Here is a 16,618-nt window from a genome sequence, read left to right as displayed (position 1 = left end):
ATTAACTTTGTATTCATGACATTGGGATTAAAGTGTTATGGTTATATTTAATATATTATTATTATTATGACGAAAACGATACTACTCAAACGATACACTAATGTATTAAGAAACCTGGGCTTAATTTGTCCGAAGCGGTTTGAAGCTGATTACAAATAAATAAATAATAATTATTAAATAATTAAATAATTAATCAATTGGCTAATACAATACCGAAACCACCACTGTTTCATCCAAATCTGAAACTTAAAAAAAATTAAGTCATGAATCGAATAATGAAATAATTAATCGATCAATTGATTAATCAATAAATCAAAAATATCCTTTACTGCCAAATCACTTGGTCATTGTCATGTCCAAATATCAGCTTCATAGCTCAAAAGGTGCCTGAGATATTGCCCAGATGAAAAAGGAAATAAATAAGTGCTTAATTAATCGATAATAATTAAGTAACTAATCAATTAATTAATAATAAAAAGTACAGTTTTTGCCAAAGAACTTGCTCACTATTGTGCCGAAGTTTCAGCTTCCTAGCTCAAAGGATGCCCCTGAGATATCGCCCGAACAACCAAACAAGAAAGAAAGCGGAGTGAAAACTGAGTACTCCCTTTCAGCGCGTGTCATTGCTGAGCCCTTTTCGGTGCCCGGCAATGACGTCATGCAGCGCCTGCCGATGGCATAGGAAAGGAGCGGTGTATGGTGTAGATAGACAAAAAAAAAACAAAGGACATGTGATGTGAAAAAGGAGGCAAAAATGTGCTAGATGAAGCTTCACAGCAAATGAAATTGGCTCCAAGCTCACTTCTGGTGCATATGGTGATTGTCCCATAACCTCACACAAGAAAGAGTATTCGACGTTGCTTAGGCCTGCTCCATGCTCCATTTCTGGGTCTATCTCTCTGGTCAGAAAGAGGTTCCACAGGCCCTCAGCCTTGGCTTTCTCCTAGAGAACATGTGAAGCGAGAACAGGCAAGTGGTTTGATAGGAAGATTTTAGAGATGCAGGAAACACGAAACGAGCAAAAGCAAACATTTTCTTCAGCTATCTGTGACCATTGGTCAAAACACTGTAAAATTATTATATTTATCCATCAATTTTCAAGTGAAGAACAGACAGAAGAAGAAGAAAACAATAAAATAATAATTTCCAAAGTGCAGTGCATCTCACAGGTTACTTTGAGATCTCCAATCAGAGGATGAGGTTTCCATCCTTCCCGAGAGTTTTCGTGTGCCCTCAGGTCAGCCTCGGCAGGATACACATGACTTTCCATGAAGGCCTTCAAACGGCTCAGCAGAGTCTGAACCCGGAGTGGTAAATCTGCAGGTTCTAACGGGAGTCCTCCGACATGGTGCTGGCTTGTCGAGTCTGACTTTGTGCAAAGCCCTCTTGAATGAAGAAATTCATTCTGCACAACATTTATAGATCTAACAAAGGCATCTATTTTATCACATTGCTCAAGTTTCAGGACGCTCTTTGTATGTGACATCTCAACAGTCGTCAATAATTTTGTTTTTAATGAATTATATGTGTGTAAGATTCCTTCACTATATGCAGGTTTTACATGAGGATGGAGACTAATACATCTTATTTCAAGTCTTAATAATAGTTTCAAAATAAAATTCAAAGGAAAATATTATTTGATTGGTGTTTATCCCCACACTTTCACACTTTGAAAAAAACCAAAAACTAAAAAACAAGTGGGGGGGATACTGTAATCGGCTCTGTCTGTCCCTCCGTCACCCTATCTCCTCCGATACAGTTGTGCAGGAATTAACTGAACTTGGCAGTTATCACTACATGGCAAGAATGTGTGAGAACAGTATATTTTTGGTCAAACCCCCTGGAGCAGGGTGAAAAATGCTTGTTAAAGTGGACATCTCTCTGGCCATTCTCAGAGAGCCTCCTCAGCGTTGACGAGTCTGGCATTTCACTCAGACCAACTGGCACGGTCTTCAAGCAGCCATCAATCATCTGGACTGGTCTCCCATCTCGACTGCCTCTGACATCAACTCATCCTGGGAATTCTTGCAAAGTAAACTGCTCTCTCTCTCTCTCATGCACAGATTTATCCCATCTCTTCTTCAGTTGTCTTACCCTTCCCCCCGTCCATGGTACACTGAATCTTGTGGTGAGGCAGTCGCCCTGAAACAACTTGCCTTTGCCTCATGGAAGGGTAATCCAACTGAAGGCAATATCAGTTCCTTCCACCAAGCTCGGAACAAGTGTGTGTCTACACTCAGGACAGCCAGGAAACAATATCTCTCTAATCTCAAGAGTGAACTCTCAAACCTGTCTCCATCTTCCAAATCCTGGTGGCATGTTGTCAAATCTGTTTCTGGTGTTTGTTCACCTTCCATCCCCTCCCTTACCTCAAACCGCTACAGAGCTGACTCCACACGTGAAAAAGCTGAATGCTGCAATTCTGTGTTTGCCTCAAAATCTTGTGTCCCAAACCTTATCTCTCTGTACCCACCATACCCAGTCGAACCCAGCTGCTCCTGGACTCTGTGTCCTTCTCTCCTGACAAGGTGGAGAAGTTTCTGTCAATCCTCGACTCCGATTCTGCAACTGGACCAGACGGCATCAGCCCATGGGTCCTAAAATCCTGCTCTGCCGCTCTTTCAAAACCTCTCTCTGTTCTCTTCACCCTCTCTTTTGCTCAAGGTCATCTGCCAGCATCTTGGAAATCAGCAAACATTACAACTTTACACAAAAAGGTGCAAAAACAGATACTTGCACCTACAGACCAATCAGCCTGCTCCCAATTATAAGCAAAGACATGGAATCCATCATTGCTTCGGATATCAAATCCATCCTCTTCTCCAATGGCTTGATCTCTGATCATCAATTTGGATTCAGACCAGGTCACTCTACTCTGGACATGCTACTTCTGCTGTCTCAACAATGGATGGAGGTCCTCAATGTCAAACAGGAAATTAGAGCTGTCTCCCTTGACATATCACGTGCTTTCGATACGGTCTGGCACCCCGTTCTGCTCACCAAACTCTCCTCCTATGGTATCCATGGAAATCTACACACATGGCTTGCTGACTTCCTCTCTGGTTGTAGTCAACAAGTGGCCCTGAATGGATTTCTCTCATCTCCCCTTCCTGTTCAGGCTGGAGTTCCCCAAGTCAGTGTTCTGGGCCCTGTGCGTTTTCTGGTCTTCATCAATGATCTCTCTGACTCTCTTGAAAATCCTCTCTATATCTTTGCTGATGTCTCCACCCTCTGCCACTCCATACCTTATCCCTCAGATCGGCAGTCTGCAGCCTCCTCACTCTCTGCAGACCTGGACAAAATCAAAGACTGGTCAAACAAGTGGAACATGCCTTTCAATCCTGACAAATCTCACACTCTTACCATGTCTCTCGGAAAAGACCGTCTGGACAACCCTCTCATCTACTTTCTCAACAATCCTCTCCAAGAAGTTCTGTCACTCAAGCTCTTGGGTCTCACTATCTGCCATGATCTTTCCTGGGAAAACCACATTTCCCAGTTGGCCTCCAAAGCCAGTCGCCGACTGGGCATCCTCCGTCGTGTGAAGTCCTTCCTTGGCACACCTGAGCCCCTCACCACATACAGGGCTTTCATCCACAACTCAATGGAATACTGCTCTCCCCTCTGGGCTGGTGCTCCTGCCTCACACCTAGCTCGGCTTCACGCTGTTGAAACCAAAGCTTTCAGAATCATTGGAATCTCCCGCGATGAAGCTAACTTTGACAGCCTTTCACTCACTCACCGCAGGCAGGTTGGTGGTCTTTCTGTCTTCTACAGACTCCTCTCTGGCCTAGCCCCCCCAGCCCTGTCTGTGCTCTGTCCCCCAAATACTCCTACAGGTCGCACAAGATCTGCCAGCAACCCTCTGCTGGTGAAACTGCCAAAATCAAGACTCTCTGCTCACCTTCACTCTTTCATTCCTCTTTACTCTTACCTCTGGAACAAACTCCCTCACTTTCTTCAATCCCCGATGGATTGAAGACATTAGTCTGGAACGACTCCTCCCTCCAGGTCTTTAAAACAGCTGTTCACCACCATCTCTTATCTTCCCCCATCCAAATCCTTGATCTTTTCTACCATCGTTAATTCACCCCAGATCCACATTTCTGAAATACCAACTTCTTTCCTGGAAGTCCTAGCTGTGTCCATGTGTTTTATACCTCTCCCACCCTCCGCACCACATCCCCCCTCCCCCCAAGCCCTCTCCCTCCCATAGATCTACCAATGTCCCTGCTCTCAAATGTTGTACTTGTGCTTCCCCCGCTCTCCCCATCTTGTCTCCCACCCCCTTTATTATGTCTTATGTGTCCGTTTGTTTTTGTGTCATTGTTAGCTCTTACACGAGCCTCAATTTTGTATACAAAAAAAAGAAAAAAAAAAGAAGGTTCAAATACCAAAATTAATGCAATTACAGGCACGTTTTCAAACATTTTTAATGAACCTTTATATATGCAATCAACAACATTGTGGGACGCATGAAATCTGGTACGATTTTTTGGATTTGACCCACGGCTCACGGCCCAGGAGGTGGGGACTGAAGGTTACGTGGGTCAAGATATAATATATATTTTTAAACTACAATTTGATATTGGCTCGTTCCTGGTCGAACATTTTGCTATCTTTCAACTTTCCTTTAGGTGGGAATCGTGGGGATTTGCCTGAACACCAGAGATGATGGAGAAAGCAAACAATACGAGTACAAAGCAGGGAAGGAACAAACTTGAAAGAAATGTAGTTTGCTGCAAGAATCAAAGTTAGAGAAATGAGATCAAAGTTCAACCTTCAAAAAGCTGATTCATCACTAGCTTTCCAACATCATCAGATAAGTCCATCAGATGTATCGGCAACACAGTGGCAGCTTGCACTCGGTTTGCACCATAAGCGAAGGTAGTCACGTAGCATTTGCAAATATAATAATAAACATAGGGGCAATACCCCTGCCCTGGCGCTCACCTGGTAGAATAAACAGTATACTGCACCGACTAAGGGTATTTTAAACCAATTTCAATGGTTGCTAGAAGACAGGGCAGCATTTAGATCATACTAACATAATCATAAGACTTTAAACAAGCAAAGAAAAACATTCCTATTTTTGGGGGCAACTCCCCCTCCTCCTCCTCCCCCAACCCCATATACCTCCTAAGACCCCAATTTTTCTGATGCCTTTAACAAACATTGGTACATAATGGGTGATTATGGTTGTGGTGAAGTTTCATCGAAATTACATATGTACTTTCTGAGAAGAAAGCAAATACCTATTTTGAGGAGCAACTCCCCGTAGACTCCCAAAGCGGCAGAATTTTTTAATGCCGTGAACAAACTTTGGTACATCACGGTTGGTGAAGGTTGTGGTCACGTTTCATCAAAATTGTGCGTGTAGTTTCAGAGAAGAAAGCAAATACCTATTTTGGGGTGTCAAACCTGGACCCACTCTAACCCCCTGTAGATCCCCTTAGACTTTGATTTTCTTAGTGCTGTGAACAAACTTCGGTACATCACGGGTGATGAAGGTTGTGGTCAAGTTTCATCGAAATCTTGTGTGTAGTTTCAGAGGAAAAAGCAAATTTCTATTTTGGGGGGGTCAAACCTGGATAGAGTTTGACCCCGGTAAACCCCCCTCGACCCCGATTTTTTTTTTTATGCCGTCAACAAACTTTAGTCACAACACAACAAATATCATTTGTGCCAAATTTGGTCGCAATCCCATCAGCGGTTTCGGAGAAGAAGTTTCAAGTGTTTATGGACCGACTGATGGATGGACAACGTGCCATCGCATAAGCTCCCCTGAACTTCGTTCCAGGTGAGCTAGTAATAATAATAATAATAATAATAATAATAATAATAATGTTAAAAAAATTATGGTTGTGATAACACCCATCCCTTACTTTAAACATTTATCATTATGATATCATTTAACTGAAAAATGAAGCAATTGGCAAATTGATTTATGTTACCGATTTTGCTGTGTATGTACAAAATGTCCGACTGCTGTGAGGATTTCTCAGTTTCTCTGGTAATGCGTTGAAGATCCGAAAGCCTTCCTTAGTAGCAAAGTCCCAAGCCAGGTCTGCCAAGTCAGACACGATCTTGCCGGCCTGCCCGGCACTCGCAGAGCTTGCCTGCCCTTGAAGGCAAGCAGACAAAGAAATAAACAAACGTACAAATAAATAAATAAACCAAAACAAAAACTAGAATTGAAGACATTCACAAGCGAATGCAAATTCCTCCCCAAATGTGCACTGATCATCAAGAAATAACGAAAAAAAAACAAAAAAAAAACAATGTAAAATCTGTGTCCTAGCATTCCTAACTTATCATTCCTACATTTTGACCTTTGCCCATGTAAAACCAAAACCACCCTCTTGCACTTAGTAGTCGTATATAGGATTAATGTCTGTCATGCATATCATACAGACATTAATGTTGTTGGGCTAGAGGCTAGGGTGCCGGCTTAGGATCCTGGGTTCGAATCCCGGTCTAATCGCTGAATTAACACCAGGGGGGTTGACTCAGCCTGTCATCCTTCCGAGGTCGGCTAATTGAGTACCAGTTCACTGGTAATTCCCTGTTTGTCGTTAAAGGCGGCAAAAAGGGTTGGCGTCAGGAAGGGCATCCGGCCGTAAAACATTGCTTCAAAAAGGGGACCGAAAAACAACAACAACCACGGTTCCCGAAAAAGGCCAACCCCCACTTTGCGGGGAAAAATGGCCTCTAAAGGTAGTTTTTTTAATGCATATCATACATGTAAAAGCGCACTGGCAAGATAGCCTAATATGTACATTCGCCTCAGCTGTCTAGCCTGGGTTTTAACCTCAGGCCTGCTATAAACTGTCATCTTGGTGCTTTGCAGGCAGGGTGAGGCATACATGTGTGGGCCATCGCCTCAGATGGGCATTAAACTTGGTAACCCATACATTAGCATGAGACGGTGGATATTTATGATCCGACGGTGGCCTTCGCGAAGAGAAAGTGAGTAATTACTGGCACCCTGGCTAAACTCCAAATTCCTGCCTGGACTACTGGACTATGGTCATAATTGGTCTGGTTTTCTAGAGGTTCCTTAACACCAGGTTACACTGCTTGCTATCTCAGAGTGTAGCTGCTTTCTGGGCATAAGACTCTGCACTATAAACAAATTAACCATGTAGTTCACATGTTTCATGTGAATTGGCCTAGTCAAATACAAAGGGCCACCAACCACATGGAAAAGCCCCTTTTATGAGCCTTAGATAATTTTAATAAAATCATCCACTTGTTTAACAGAAAAGCGATTCAGCCAAGTTACCTGAAGTCAATCACACCTGAAATTATCAGAATCATTTCTCTAATAATACCATCCATATACATCCAGAAGATGGAAGAGGTAACCTGATAATGTACCAGTTGTGCAGAGGAAGGTGGTCAACCTCCATCAGTTTGCCAATAACTGGGGACTATCAGTGACCATGAAGGATATCAGTGAACACCAAAACAATGGTGGTGAATATCACAAAATTCCAAAATAATATGACCATCAACAATGAAGTACCTGACCAAGTGGACTCCATCCAGTACTGAGGACGCACAATTACATATTGATATGACAACTAGAAAGGCACTCGGTAGCGAGCATAACTCTGCCAGGCTGAAAGGTTTACGTTTTGTATCCCACTGATAGGCCGGGATCTGCATCCAGACCTTAACCAAAATCTAATCAGCTTGTTATTGTCACCTACTCAACTCATCCACCAAGTTTTGTCATAACCCGTGCACAACTTCTTGAAATTAATGCTATATATAGTTTTTGACCATATCTCTCAATTATGAAGAATCACTTTGAAAATAAAAAAATACATATCATATCTGGATCTTTACCAAAATCAAATGAATTCATCCCATAATCGCACACCAAACCTTGTTCACTAAGTTTTGGCCAAATCCGTCCATAACTCTGAGATATCATGCTATATATCATTTTTTATCCCATCTCTCAAAGGTGAAAAATCACATTCAAGATTCTGATGTCCAAATTCCTATCCGGTTCTTCACCAAACTTGAATCGATTCGCCCTTTGTCACACACCAAGCCGGTCCACCACGTTTCTTCTGAATCCGTCCATAACGTTGTGCTATACATTATATAGTTTTTGGCCCCATTTCTCAATGGTGAAGAATCACTGAAAAAATTATAGTATCCGGATCGGATTTGGGTCGGGATCGGGGTCCGTCATAACTTTTTAAGACATCCTGCTCACAGACAGAGAAGACAGAACAGGCAGATGAATAGACAGTGGAGAAAACATAACCTCCATGCACCTATTGTGGCGGAGGTAATAATTATGGAGCACAGGTCGAACATCAAATCTCATATGCAAGCAGTGCTTTTGCTAGCTTGAAGAAGACAGTGTGTGATCGTACCCTGTATCCTTGCACTCAGAAATCTTGTGCTGTATCCTTAGCGTAACCAGATGATGACATCGCAATGACATTATAATTACACAATAATGGCATCTGAAAGTAGTTGGGCATGCAGAGTGGTAATAACATCATGCGGAAAAGACAACTACAATGGGTTGGGCACGTGATTAGAATGGCTCCCACAAGACTACCACTAATTTCATTGAACGGAAGAGTAAATGTTAGATGGTACAAGGAGGAGGGGGGGGGGGGTATTCCTTGGACGGTAGATACGCTGCCATTGGGTCAACAGGTTGCATTACCATCAATCAGTGGAAGGGAAGCATCTCAAGCAGAGATGGAGAGGATGATCATCATCATCATCATCATACACGACACAGAGTTGCATATTGTGTTCAGCATGTTTAAATATGTTGCACAGACACATGGACACACAAAAGTTGAATGAGATGGTAAGTCAGCACACCAGTAACGAATGGTGTGGTGAGGAGCAGGTGGACATGGTAGGACAGAGGGGTAAAAATATGATCAGACAGGCAAGGTTGGTGAGCTTAGGTGAACATTTTGTAGGTAGGCACAAAGGACGATTAGGAGATGCCTGCAAACCGTGGCACGTTGAAAACCTGGATGGAGTAAGAAGCGAATTTGTGCAGATGATTATACCTTGTAATGGAAGTGGAAAAGAGTGTTATCCAAAGAAGCACACAGATAAATGATGCAATCCAATCGAAAAAGGATCGTTTCGAAGACACTGCTTTTGGAGGAAGCCAGCCATATTTAAGAGATTGTAATAATTAATTATACATGTCCAATTTGATGTTTCTGGACAGTAGGAGGTGATCCAGCCATGTATTTTGCAGACCCTCTGTGACATTGGCAGAAAGCTATGCAAGAAGGGTTTGCTGCCAAATCGTGTCAAAGGTACGGGACATGCCTGCCGAGACAGCCCTGTGTTTTGCTTGAGATTTAGGGACTCCATCTATTGCTGAAAAAGAGAAGCAGCACATAATATATGCATTATTAATTAAATAGAAGCAAAGCCAAATAGACAGTCGATGATAGGCCGCTTTATCAGTTGTAATTGTGGATCTTATGAATTTGCTACCAAAGGCAAGAGTGCTCTAGTAACTAGTAACATTGCTCTAGTATCTAGTTACTCTAGTAACTAGCTCTAGTAACTAGTAACATTGCAAATTTTCAGGCCATGTCAACAGTTCAAACATTGCACCACGAAAATGTACAATATTCACGAAAACCAATACGCAAGTAAACATGGTTTGGCATCCGGGGGATCAAGGAAAGTATCCCTGCATGCAACACAACTGTTCTGTAATTTTGTTTAGGACAAAACTAAGGCAAGGAAAAGCAAGTCGGCTTCCAAACCAATCTGAGGAGTCTTTTTTTATAGGTAACCTCAATTTCCTAATCTCATTGTTTTCCAGACTTTGGAATTTACTCCAATTGTCTTGCTTGACCCTTTTTAGTCGAAGTTTCAAAAAAAAAAAATAGTCCATTTTCATTTGCCCATTTCTGATGTGATACGGAAAAAAGCGAATGGAATTACAAAAGAAAATCAGTTTAAATTCACTCACAAAAAATGAAAATAATCAATGCCACCTCCTGAGATCCATGTTTTCTTGTATGGCAAGAAGTGGCAAACCTAACGATTCCTGTTGCTGACCCCTCCTCCCCCCATCCGCACTCCCACCAGTGAATTGGTGAATGCACCTCAAAAACATGAGTAAACATAGGGGCAACACCCCTGGCACTCACCTGGTCGAATAAACAGTATACTACACTGACTAAAGGTATTTTAAACCAATTTCAATGGTTGCTAGAAGACAGGGCAGTATGTAGAATCATACTAACATAATCATGAGACTTTAAACAATCAAAAAACACCTATTTTGGGGGGCAACCCCCCCTGCCCCCAGCCCATCCTGTATACCTCCACAGACCACAATTTTTCTAACACCTTAAACAAATATTGGTACATTACAGGTGATAAAGGTTGTGGTTAAGTTTCATTGAAATTGTGTATGTATTGTCAGAGAAAATATCAAATACCTATTTTGGGGGCAACCCCGCCGGAGACCCCTCACGGCCCGATTTTTTTTTAATGCTGTGAACAAACTTTGGTACAACACCGGTGGATTAAGGCTGTGGTCAAGTTTCATTGAAATCGTGTGTATAGTTTCAGAGAGGAAAGCAAATTCCTATTTTGGGGGGTCAAACCTGGATTTATTTTGACCCCTGGTGGACCCCCTTGGACATCCCTAGACCCCCCTAGACCCGATTTTTTTTAATGCCATGAACAAACTTTAGTCACAACAACAAATATCATTTGTGCCAAATTTGGTTGCAATCCCATCAGCGGTTTAAGAGAAGAAGTTTCAAGTGTTTATGGACGGACAAACTGACAGACGGACGACGCACCATCACATAAGCTCCCCTGAACTTTGTTCCAGGTGAGCTAAAAATTAGTGAAAACAAGAACCAGTTTCAGGAAATGTACCTTCCAAAGACCTCTTGTAGACACCTTGAAGGATAGACGCAGCCCTGAAGAAGCAGAATGCAAGGTAGAAGTTCCAGTTAGCAGGTGACGAGTGTCCCATTCCTTGACTGTACATTTCCACAATTTGCTGGTCGCTGGGGATCCCCAAGGCAGCCAAATTGTGTCCAGCGAGGCCTGGTAGAACAGAACAATCTCAATAATGGAATTATGCCTCTATATAATCGACAAACCCGGCCTAGCCCATGAAAATATGTTCTCTTGCTCTATCTGACTCTGGACGGGGCCTCCGCTCCCTGAAAAGCTGTCCTGAAACATGTCTGAGAATTTACCTTGGAGAGGTCATTCCTCCAATGAAGGGTGATGCCAAAGCAAATAAAGCAACCACAAATAGCAACCAAATGTTTTTGGAAGGATATCAATTCACAATGGCCTATCATTTTCAAAAATATACCATGGAATCTTGGAGATAGAGGACAGGAACAGAAGGCACAGATTTGAGTTATAGAAAAAGATGTCAGAACAGAATTGAAACGAGGAATTTATTTTTACTCAAGAGTGGAAGATGCAAAGACAACTGACCAATTCAAAAGAGAACGAGACAAATACTTAGAGATTGCAGAAATAGATAAGCACAGGTGGTTGTGATAAGTAGAGTAGGCAGGTAGGAGCATGCTGGGGTTTGGGATGGGGGGTTTCAATGTGGTAGTGTATGGCAGTTCATTAGTGCTAGGTGGTGTATGGATATCCCTTATAGGGTACCACAAGATGCATTTCCGATTGAATATAATAGGTACTTTCATTGTGGAGCAGATAAATCAATTGTATTGATGTTGAGACATGATGCAGATTAGATGGGCAGAATTACCTACTTCTTCCTCATCTCTACTTCACCACCATTAATGTGTACAAGCAAATAGTAAGATGAAAAAAGCACCACCTTAATGTGATGTGCTGCATGCGAAACATGAGGATGACAGTTCAAGTTAATCAAATAGACGGTTCAAACCACAAACCTTTGATGATAGCCAAGTCGTCTGGAAGATGATGAGCCATGCAAGTTGTGGCAACATCTGAGAGGGGGTCTCCAAGGGTCGACAATTCCCAATCAAGCACAGCGAGCACCTTGGCTTTCTCAGGGTCAAAGATCAGATTGTCTATCCTGAAGAGAAAGAAGACATTTTGTACAATCAACCCAAAGTTGATTCAAAAGCCCACACACGCACTCTCTCACTCTCTCTCCGAAAGCACTGTACCACAAACCCTCCCATCTACTTTCTCAACAACCCTCTCGAAGAAGTTCAGTCACTCAAACTCTTGTGTCTCGCTCTCAGCCATGATCTCTCTTGGGCAAACCACATTTCACAGTTGGCCTCCAAAGGCAGTCACCGACTAGGCATCTTCCATCATGCAGTCCTTTCTTGGCACACCTGAATGCCTATCCACCTACAAGGCTTTCATCCACAGCTTGATGGAATATTGCTCTCCCCTTTGTGCTGGCACCCCTGCCTCACACCTTGCAAGCTGCAAATTTTATTGGTCGTAATGGCGTAAAATGCCGTAATATTTTGTCTAAGTACTGATAAACAGAAGGGTTTTGAAAGTGACAATAAGGTGATTTGTATTCTACAGCGGTCAAGTATATAATTCAATTGAAATAAAATAGATTTTAAAGGTTGTAGAATTTTTTTTGGAAGTTTACCAGCATTGATTCACCAACTGTTACACCACCTTATTTAACATGTTACATTAGTTATTCGTGCCCGCTTGCGTCCTTTAAAACAGTAAGTTTCCTGTTTGGAATGATTTTCAATTTTGTTTGACTGCCAGACAGACAAAGTAAAACAAAATAATCTCACTAATCTCTGCACATATGCACGCAGGATGAATTCAAAGCCAAAGTACTGCTAAAACTGCAGATTTGTTTTCCAATTTATGTTCCAATTCGTGTTCAAAATTTAACATTTAATTGAAATCAAGTTGTTCCTTGATCATAAAATGAAGTTTCTTGACAGACAGACAGGCAGAAGTGAACCAATTGCTTAACCCTACCTTTCGCTTGTGTGTGCGGGATTAAAAGAGAGAGGGGAGAGGAGCTTGGTTGTGGTTAACTATCTTATCTTTGCTTGTGGTTCACTGGATTGCTTCCCATTATTGGCTAAGGTAAAGCCATGACACTTCTTCATGTGAGATTTTTCTGCATTTGCCAAAAAAACATACAATTGTCAGACAACCCATATATTTGTAACCTCTAACTAACCACCTCCCTCAACCCCCAAAATAAAGTGCATCAATGATACGACATCATAGAAATGTATTGCCATGCACAATTCCTGCTCTTATTGTAATCAACATACACATAATCAGAATCCTCTCAACCATTTTCTCCTACATGTGACATACTGTATTTACAAGTTCCTCCACGCACCTTAGATCACTGTAAAAATAACAAGAAAAGGAAAGAAACCCCCCAAATAGCAGGAAGAAATAACATTGTAAAACTTTTAGAAATTTTACGATTTTACCATTTCGTAAAACTTTACCATTTAACTAGACTCGGTGGTGTAATGGTTAGAGCGTCAGCTCCTAGTCTGGGAGTTCATCAGTTCAAACCCCAACCGAGTCGTACACAAGACTTTAAAAACGGTACTTCCTGCTTCCTTGCTTGACGTTCAGCATTTAAAAAGGATAAGGGCATATGGACAATCCCCTTAGGTTGGCAACCCTGGGGAGGAGGAAATTCCTTCTAAGGAAATGCTCCGCTGAGTGCAGTGAGAAAGGCGGCGGCCTTTGTTGTGGCGTCGCTGGTGCCAAGAGTGTCACGAGAAGTGACGGAACTTCACCCAAGTTCAGTAGCTGTGTTTATCTCATCTAACAGTCCTGTGTTGCGTCTTCTGAATTCGTCTGTATGTCCATGTGTGTGACATGTGCATGTGACAGCTCTACTACCAGCTATGTATCCTATAAAACAACACAACAAAAAACTGCATACAAGGAAGGAAGAAGGTATGTGGCGTCTCAACTTACCACAATCACAAGGTGTTACTATACAATGTTACAGAGCATCATGCAGTGTTAATTTGAATTTGGCTCATTTAAAAAAAAAAAAACAAAAAAAAAAAACAACCTTATATAAGCAATAGCATCAAACCAAAGATCCCTTGCCAGTTTCTTTCTGTGCAAGCACAGCATTTTGTGAGAATTAGATTTTGTGTGATTGAGAATTAGCAACAAGATAGTATAGCGATCATTGACAAATTAAATTTCACAACGTGCAGAGGTAAGACCAACGCTCCTTTAAAAGAGGAATTTATACTCAGAAGAAGTGAAATAAAGAGTACAATGGTCCATATGTATATGCACAGCCATACTTGGAGAGCGAAGGGTGAGGGGAAGAGTGAAATTTCCAACAAGTTCTGTACATTCTTCTTCCCTTTGTTGAACATGACTAATTGCGTGCATCCATGTGCAAAAGCCAAACACCGGTATCAAAATCAAACTTTATTCAAAATATTATTATTTTGACATGCTATTTTCAGCTTCGAAATCTAAAATCTTCCTCATTTGTCCGAAGCTCAGGCTTAAAGCAAGCAAGTGCACCACAATCTCTCGTCATCCCCAATTCATACCTATCATCTTTATTACCCCATTAAAACTTCCCTTATCCAAACATCTTACTTGCAAGTTTCAGTGTTTCCTCACCTCCACTCTCTCCTCTTTTCCTGTTGGTTCATTCCCTTGATGTATGTCCCACTGTCAGATTTACCTTGCTCTTCCATGAGCCTCGCACCTATAAAGAAAAAAAGAAAGAAAGAAAAAAGAAAATACCTGTAGTCTCCATGAACTACTGTGGTTGTGATGTTCTTTGGAAGATGAGTGGGTAACCACTCAATAAGCCGCTCCATGCCTGGTATCCTCTGTGTCTCACTGCTGCGGTACTGCTTTGTCCATGTATGGACCTGTCTGCCGATGTAATCGCCTGGTAAAGAAGGCAGTGCATAATATTCCAGGGTTTTCCCCCCTTTTCTATCAGGGTGCAAAAAAAATGAAGAGGGGGAAACCCCAATGTAAATGTACTTTACCATTTAAATAAATAAATGACTTTTTTTAAAAGTTGAAACAAGCTTGTGCCTCATAATGTTTCACTTGCACTACAATTTGCAAAGTCAAAATTCAAGGTCAATCAAGTATAAATATTATAAAGCATGTTAATAAACAGTTCATGAGGGATCAGTGCAATATGCCTCACCTCTTTGGCTTACAACCCCTGCTGCACAAATATCGCTTTTAAAGGTCTCAAATTAAAATAAATAAATAAACAAGCATGACAAAGATGTTCTATATATGCATTTGATAAGGTTCATGCCGTCGTCGGAAAAAAAAAGTTTTTGAAAAGTTGGTTAGTGGAAATGAGCAGTGAAAAACGATCAGCTTTTTAGGTCATCTCATCTCGATTCTCGAAGAAATGAACTTGGTCGTGATGTCCAGATGTCTGTACGTCCATTAACTTTTTGCTATTCTTGCTACTCCTCCCTTATCACCTGGCTGATTGTTCTGAAACTTGAAATGTGTATACAAGAAAGTAGCCCACAACAATCGCTTGGGCTTCGATTTTTTCGATTTCGGATCATTGGGATCCCAGGGTGGGTTATGCCCCAAACCTTGAATCCCTACTTGTCCATTATTTACCAACCGATTGCTCTAAAACCTAATACAGTCCTTCTACTACTCGATGGCCCACACAATCGCTCAGGCTTCGATTTTCTTTTTGGATTGGGGGGCTCCCATAGGTAGTACTTCCAAATCAACAGAGGTCTGAACTACAACCTTAGTAGATGACCATCAGCCCACTCAAGGCTATTTATTCATGCATGTATGGAGAATGGATATTATATCACAGTGGTGGAAGGGGATGGAGATGAAACAGTGTTAACAAAAAACATAATTCCCAAGTTGACATTCATAAGAATGAAACGTACCTCACCTGATTTTCCATAGTCCTCTAGGCCAATGGCATGAAAGTTTACACTGTGGATCTGACAAAGTGTGCTGACAGCTGCCTGGTAGATGTCGCTCCTCACCTCTGCTGACAAGCCCGGCAATGAGGGGTCCTTGAAAATGTGACCATGGACATACTCCATGAGGTAAAATGGGGTGTCCAAAACGCTGTTTGTGAGAAAATTGGAAATGATTGCACAAATGTTCAGAAAAAAATACAATATACCAATAACGTCATTAAGCAGTAGGCTCCGTTGAAAAGCTATATAAATGCTGGATAATGGGTGTAATCATGTCACATGTGAATATGTGCAGAGGAGGGACGAACTGGACTTGGGATGCATGTCTGAAGCTTTTGGGGGAGCAGATTTGGTGTGTAACATTCACCGCTTGGAGAATATCTCTGTCAGCAAATATCTCAAACAATCCCTCTCAAGCATGACTCGTGTAGGAGTGATCACATTCTTCAGCCGGAAAACGAACATTTTTTTTTTTTTTTGTATACAAGATCGAGGCTCGTGTAAGCGCCAACATTAATGACAAAAAAAACAAACGGACACATAAGACATAATAAAGGGAGCGGGAGACAAGATGGGGAGAGAGGGGGAAGCACACAAGTACAACATTTGAGAGCAGGGACCTGGGAGATCTGTGGGAGGAGAGGGCATGGGGAGAGGAGGCGTGGGAAGGGGTGGGGGTAAGGAGAGGTAAA

The 16,618-nt window shown here is 41.8% G+C and overlaps 2 protein-coding genes across 6 annotated transcripts in view; one reads left to right on the top strand and one right to left on the bottom strand.

The window, feature by feature from the left end:
* The window catches only part of RPH3AL (rabphilin 3A like (without C2 domains)), a 791,901-nt gene that overhangs the window by 115,562 nt on the left and 659,721 nt on the right, over positions 1-16,618 (top strand). The window lies entirely within an intron of this gene.
* The window catches only part of ACAD10 (acyl-CoA dehydrogenase family member 10), a 55,221-nt gene that overhangs the window by 31,514 nt on the left and 7,089 nt on the right, over positions 1-16,618 (bottom strand). For all 5 annotated transcript variants that reach the window (XM_078780229.1, XM_078780228.1, XM_068120702.2 and 2 more), the window contains exons 5-11: positions 15,893-16,074; positions 14,737-14,887; positions 11,925-12,070; positions 10,912-11,085; positions 5,955-6,124; positions 1,175-1,405; positions 803-943 (exon numbers count right to left, since the gene is read on the bottom strand). In XM_078780229.1, the coding sequence (XP_078636355.1) occupies positions 803-943; positions 1,175-1,405; positions 5,955-6,124; positions 10,912-11,085; positions 11,925-12,070; positions 14,737-14,887; positions 15,893-16,074 (1,195 nt within the window). The remainder of the gene's footprint in view (positions 1-802; positions 944-1,174; positions 1,406-5,954; positions 6,125-10,911; positions 11,086-11,924; positions 12,071-14,736; positions 14,888-15,892; positions 16,075-16,618) is intronic.

Source organism: Myxine glutinosa, chromosome 6, assembly GCF_964187855.1.
Source record: "Myxine glutinosa chromosome 6, kmMyxGlut1.1, whole genome shotgun sequence".
Lineage (NCBI taxonomy): Eukaryota > Metazoa > Chordata > Myxini > Myxiniformes > Myxinidae > Myxine > Myxine glutinosa.
The sequence above is the reverse complement of the archived record's forward strand: the minus strand, read 5'-3'. Positions and strand labels throughout refer to the sequence as shown.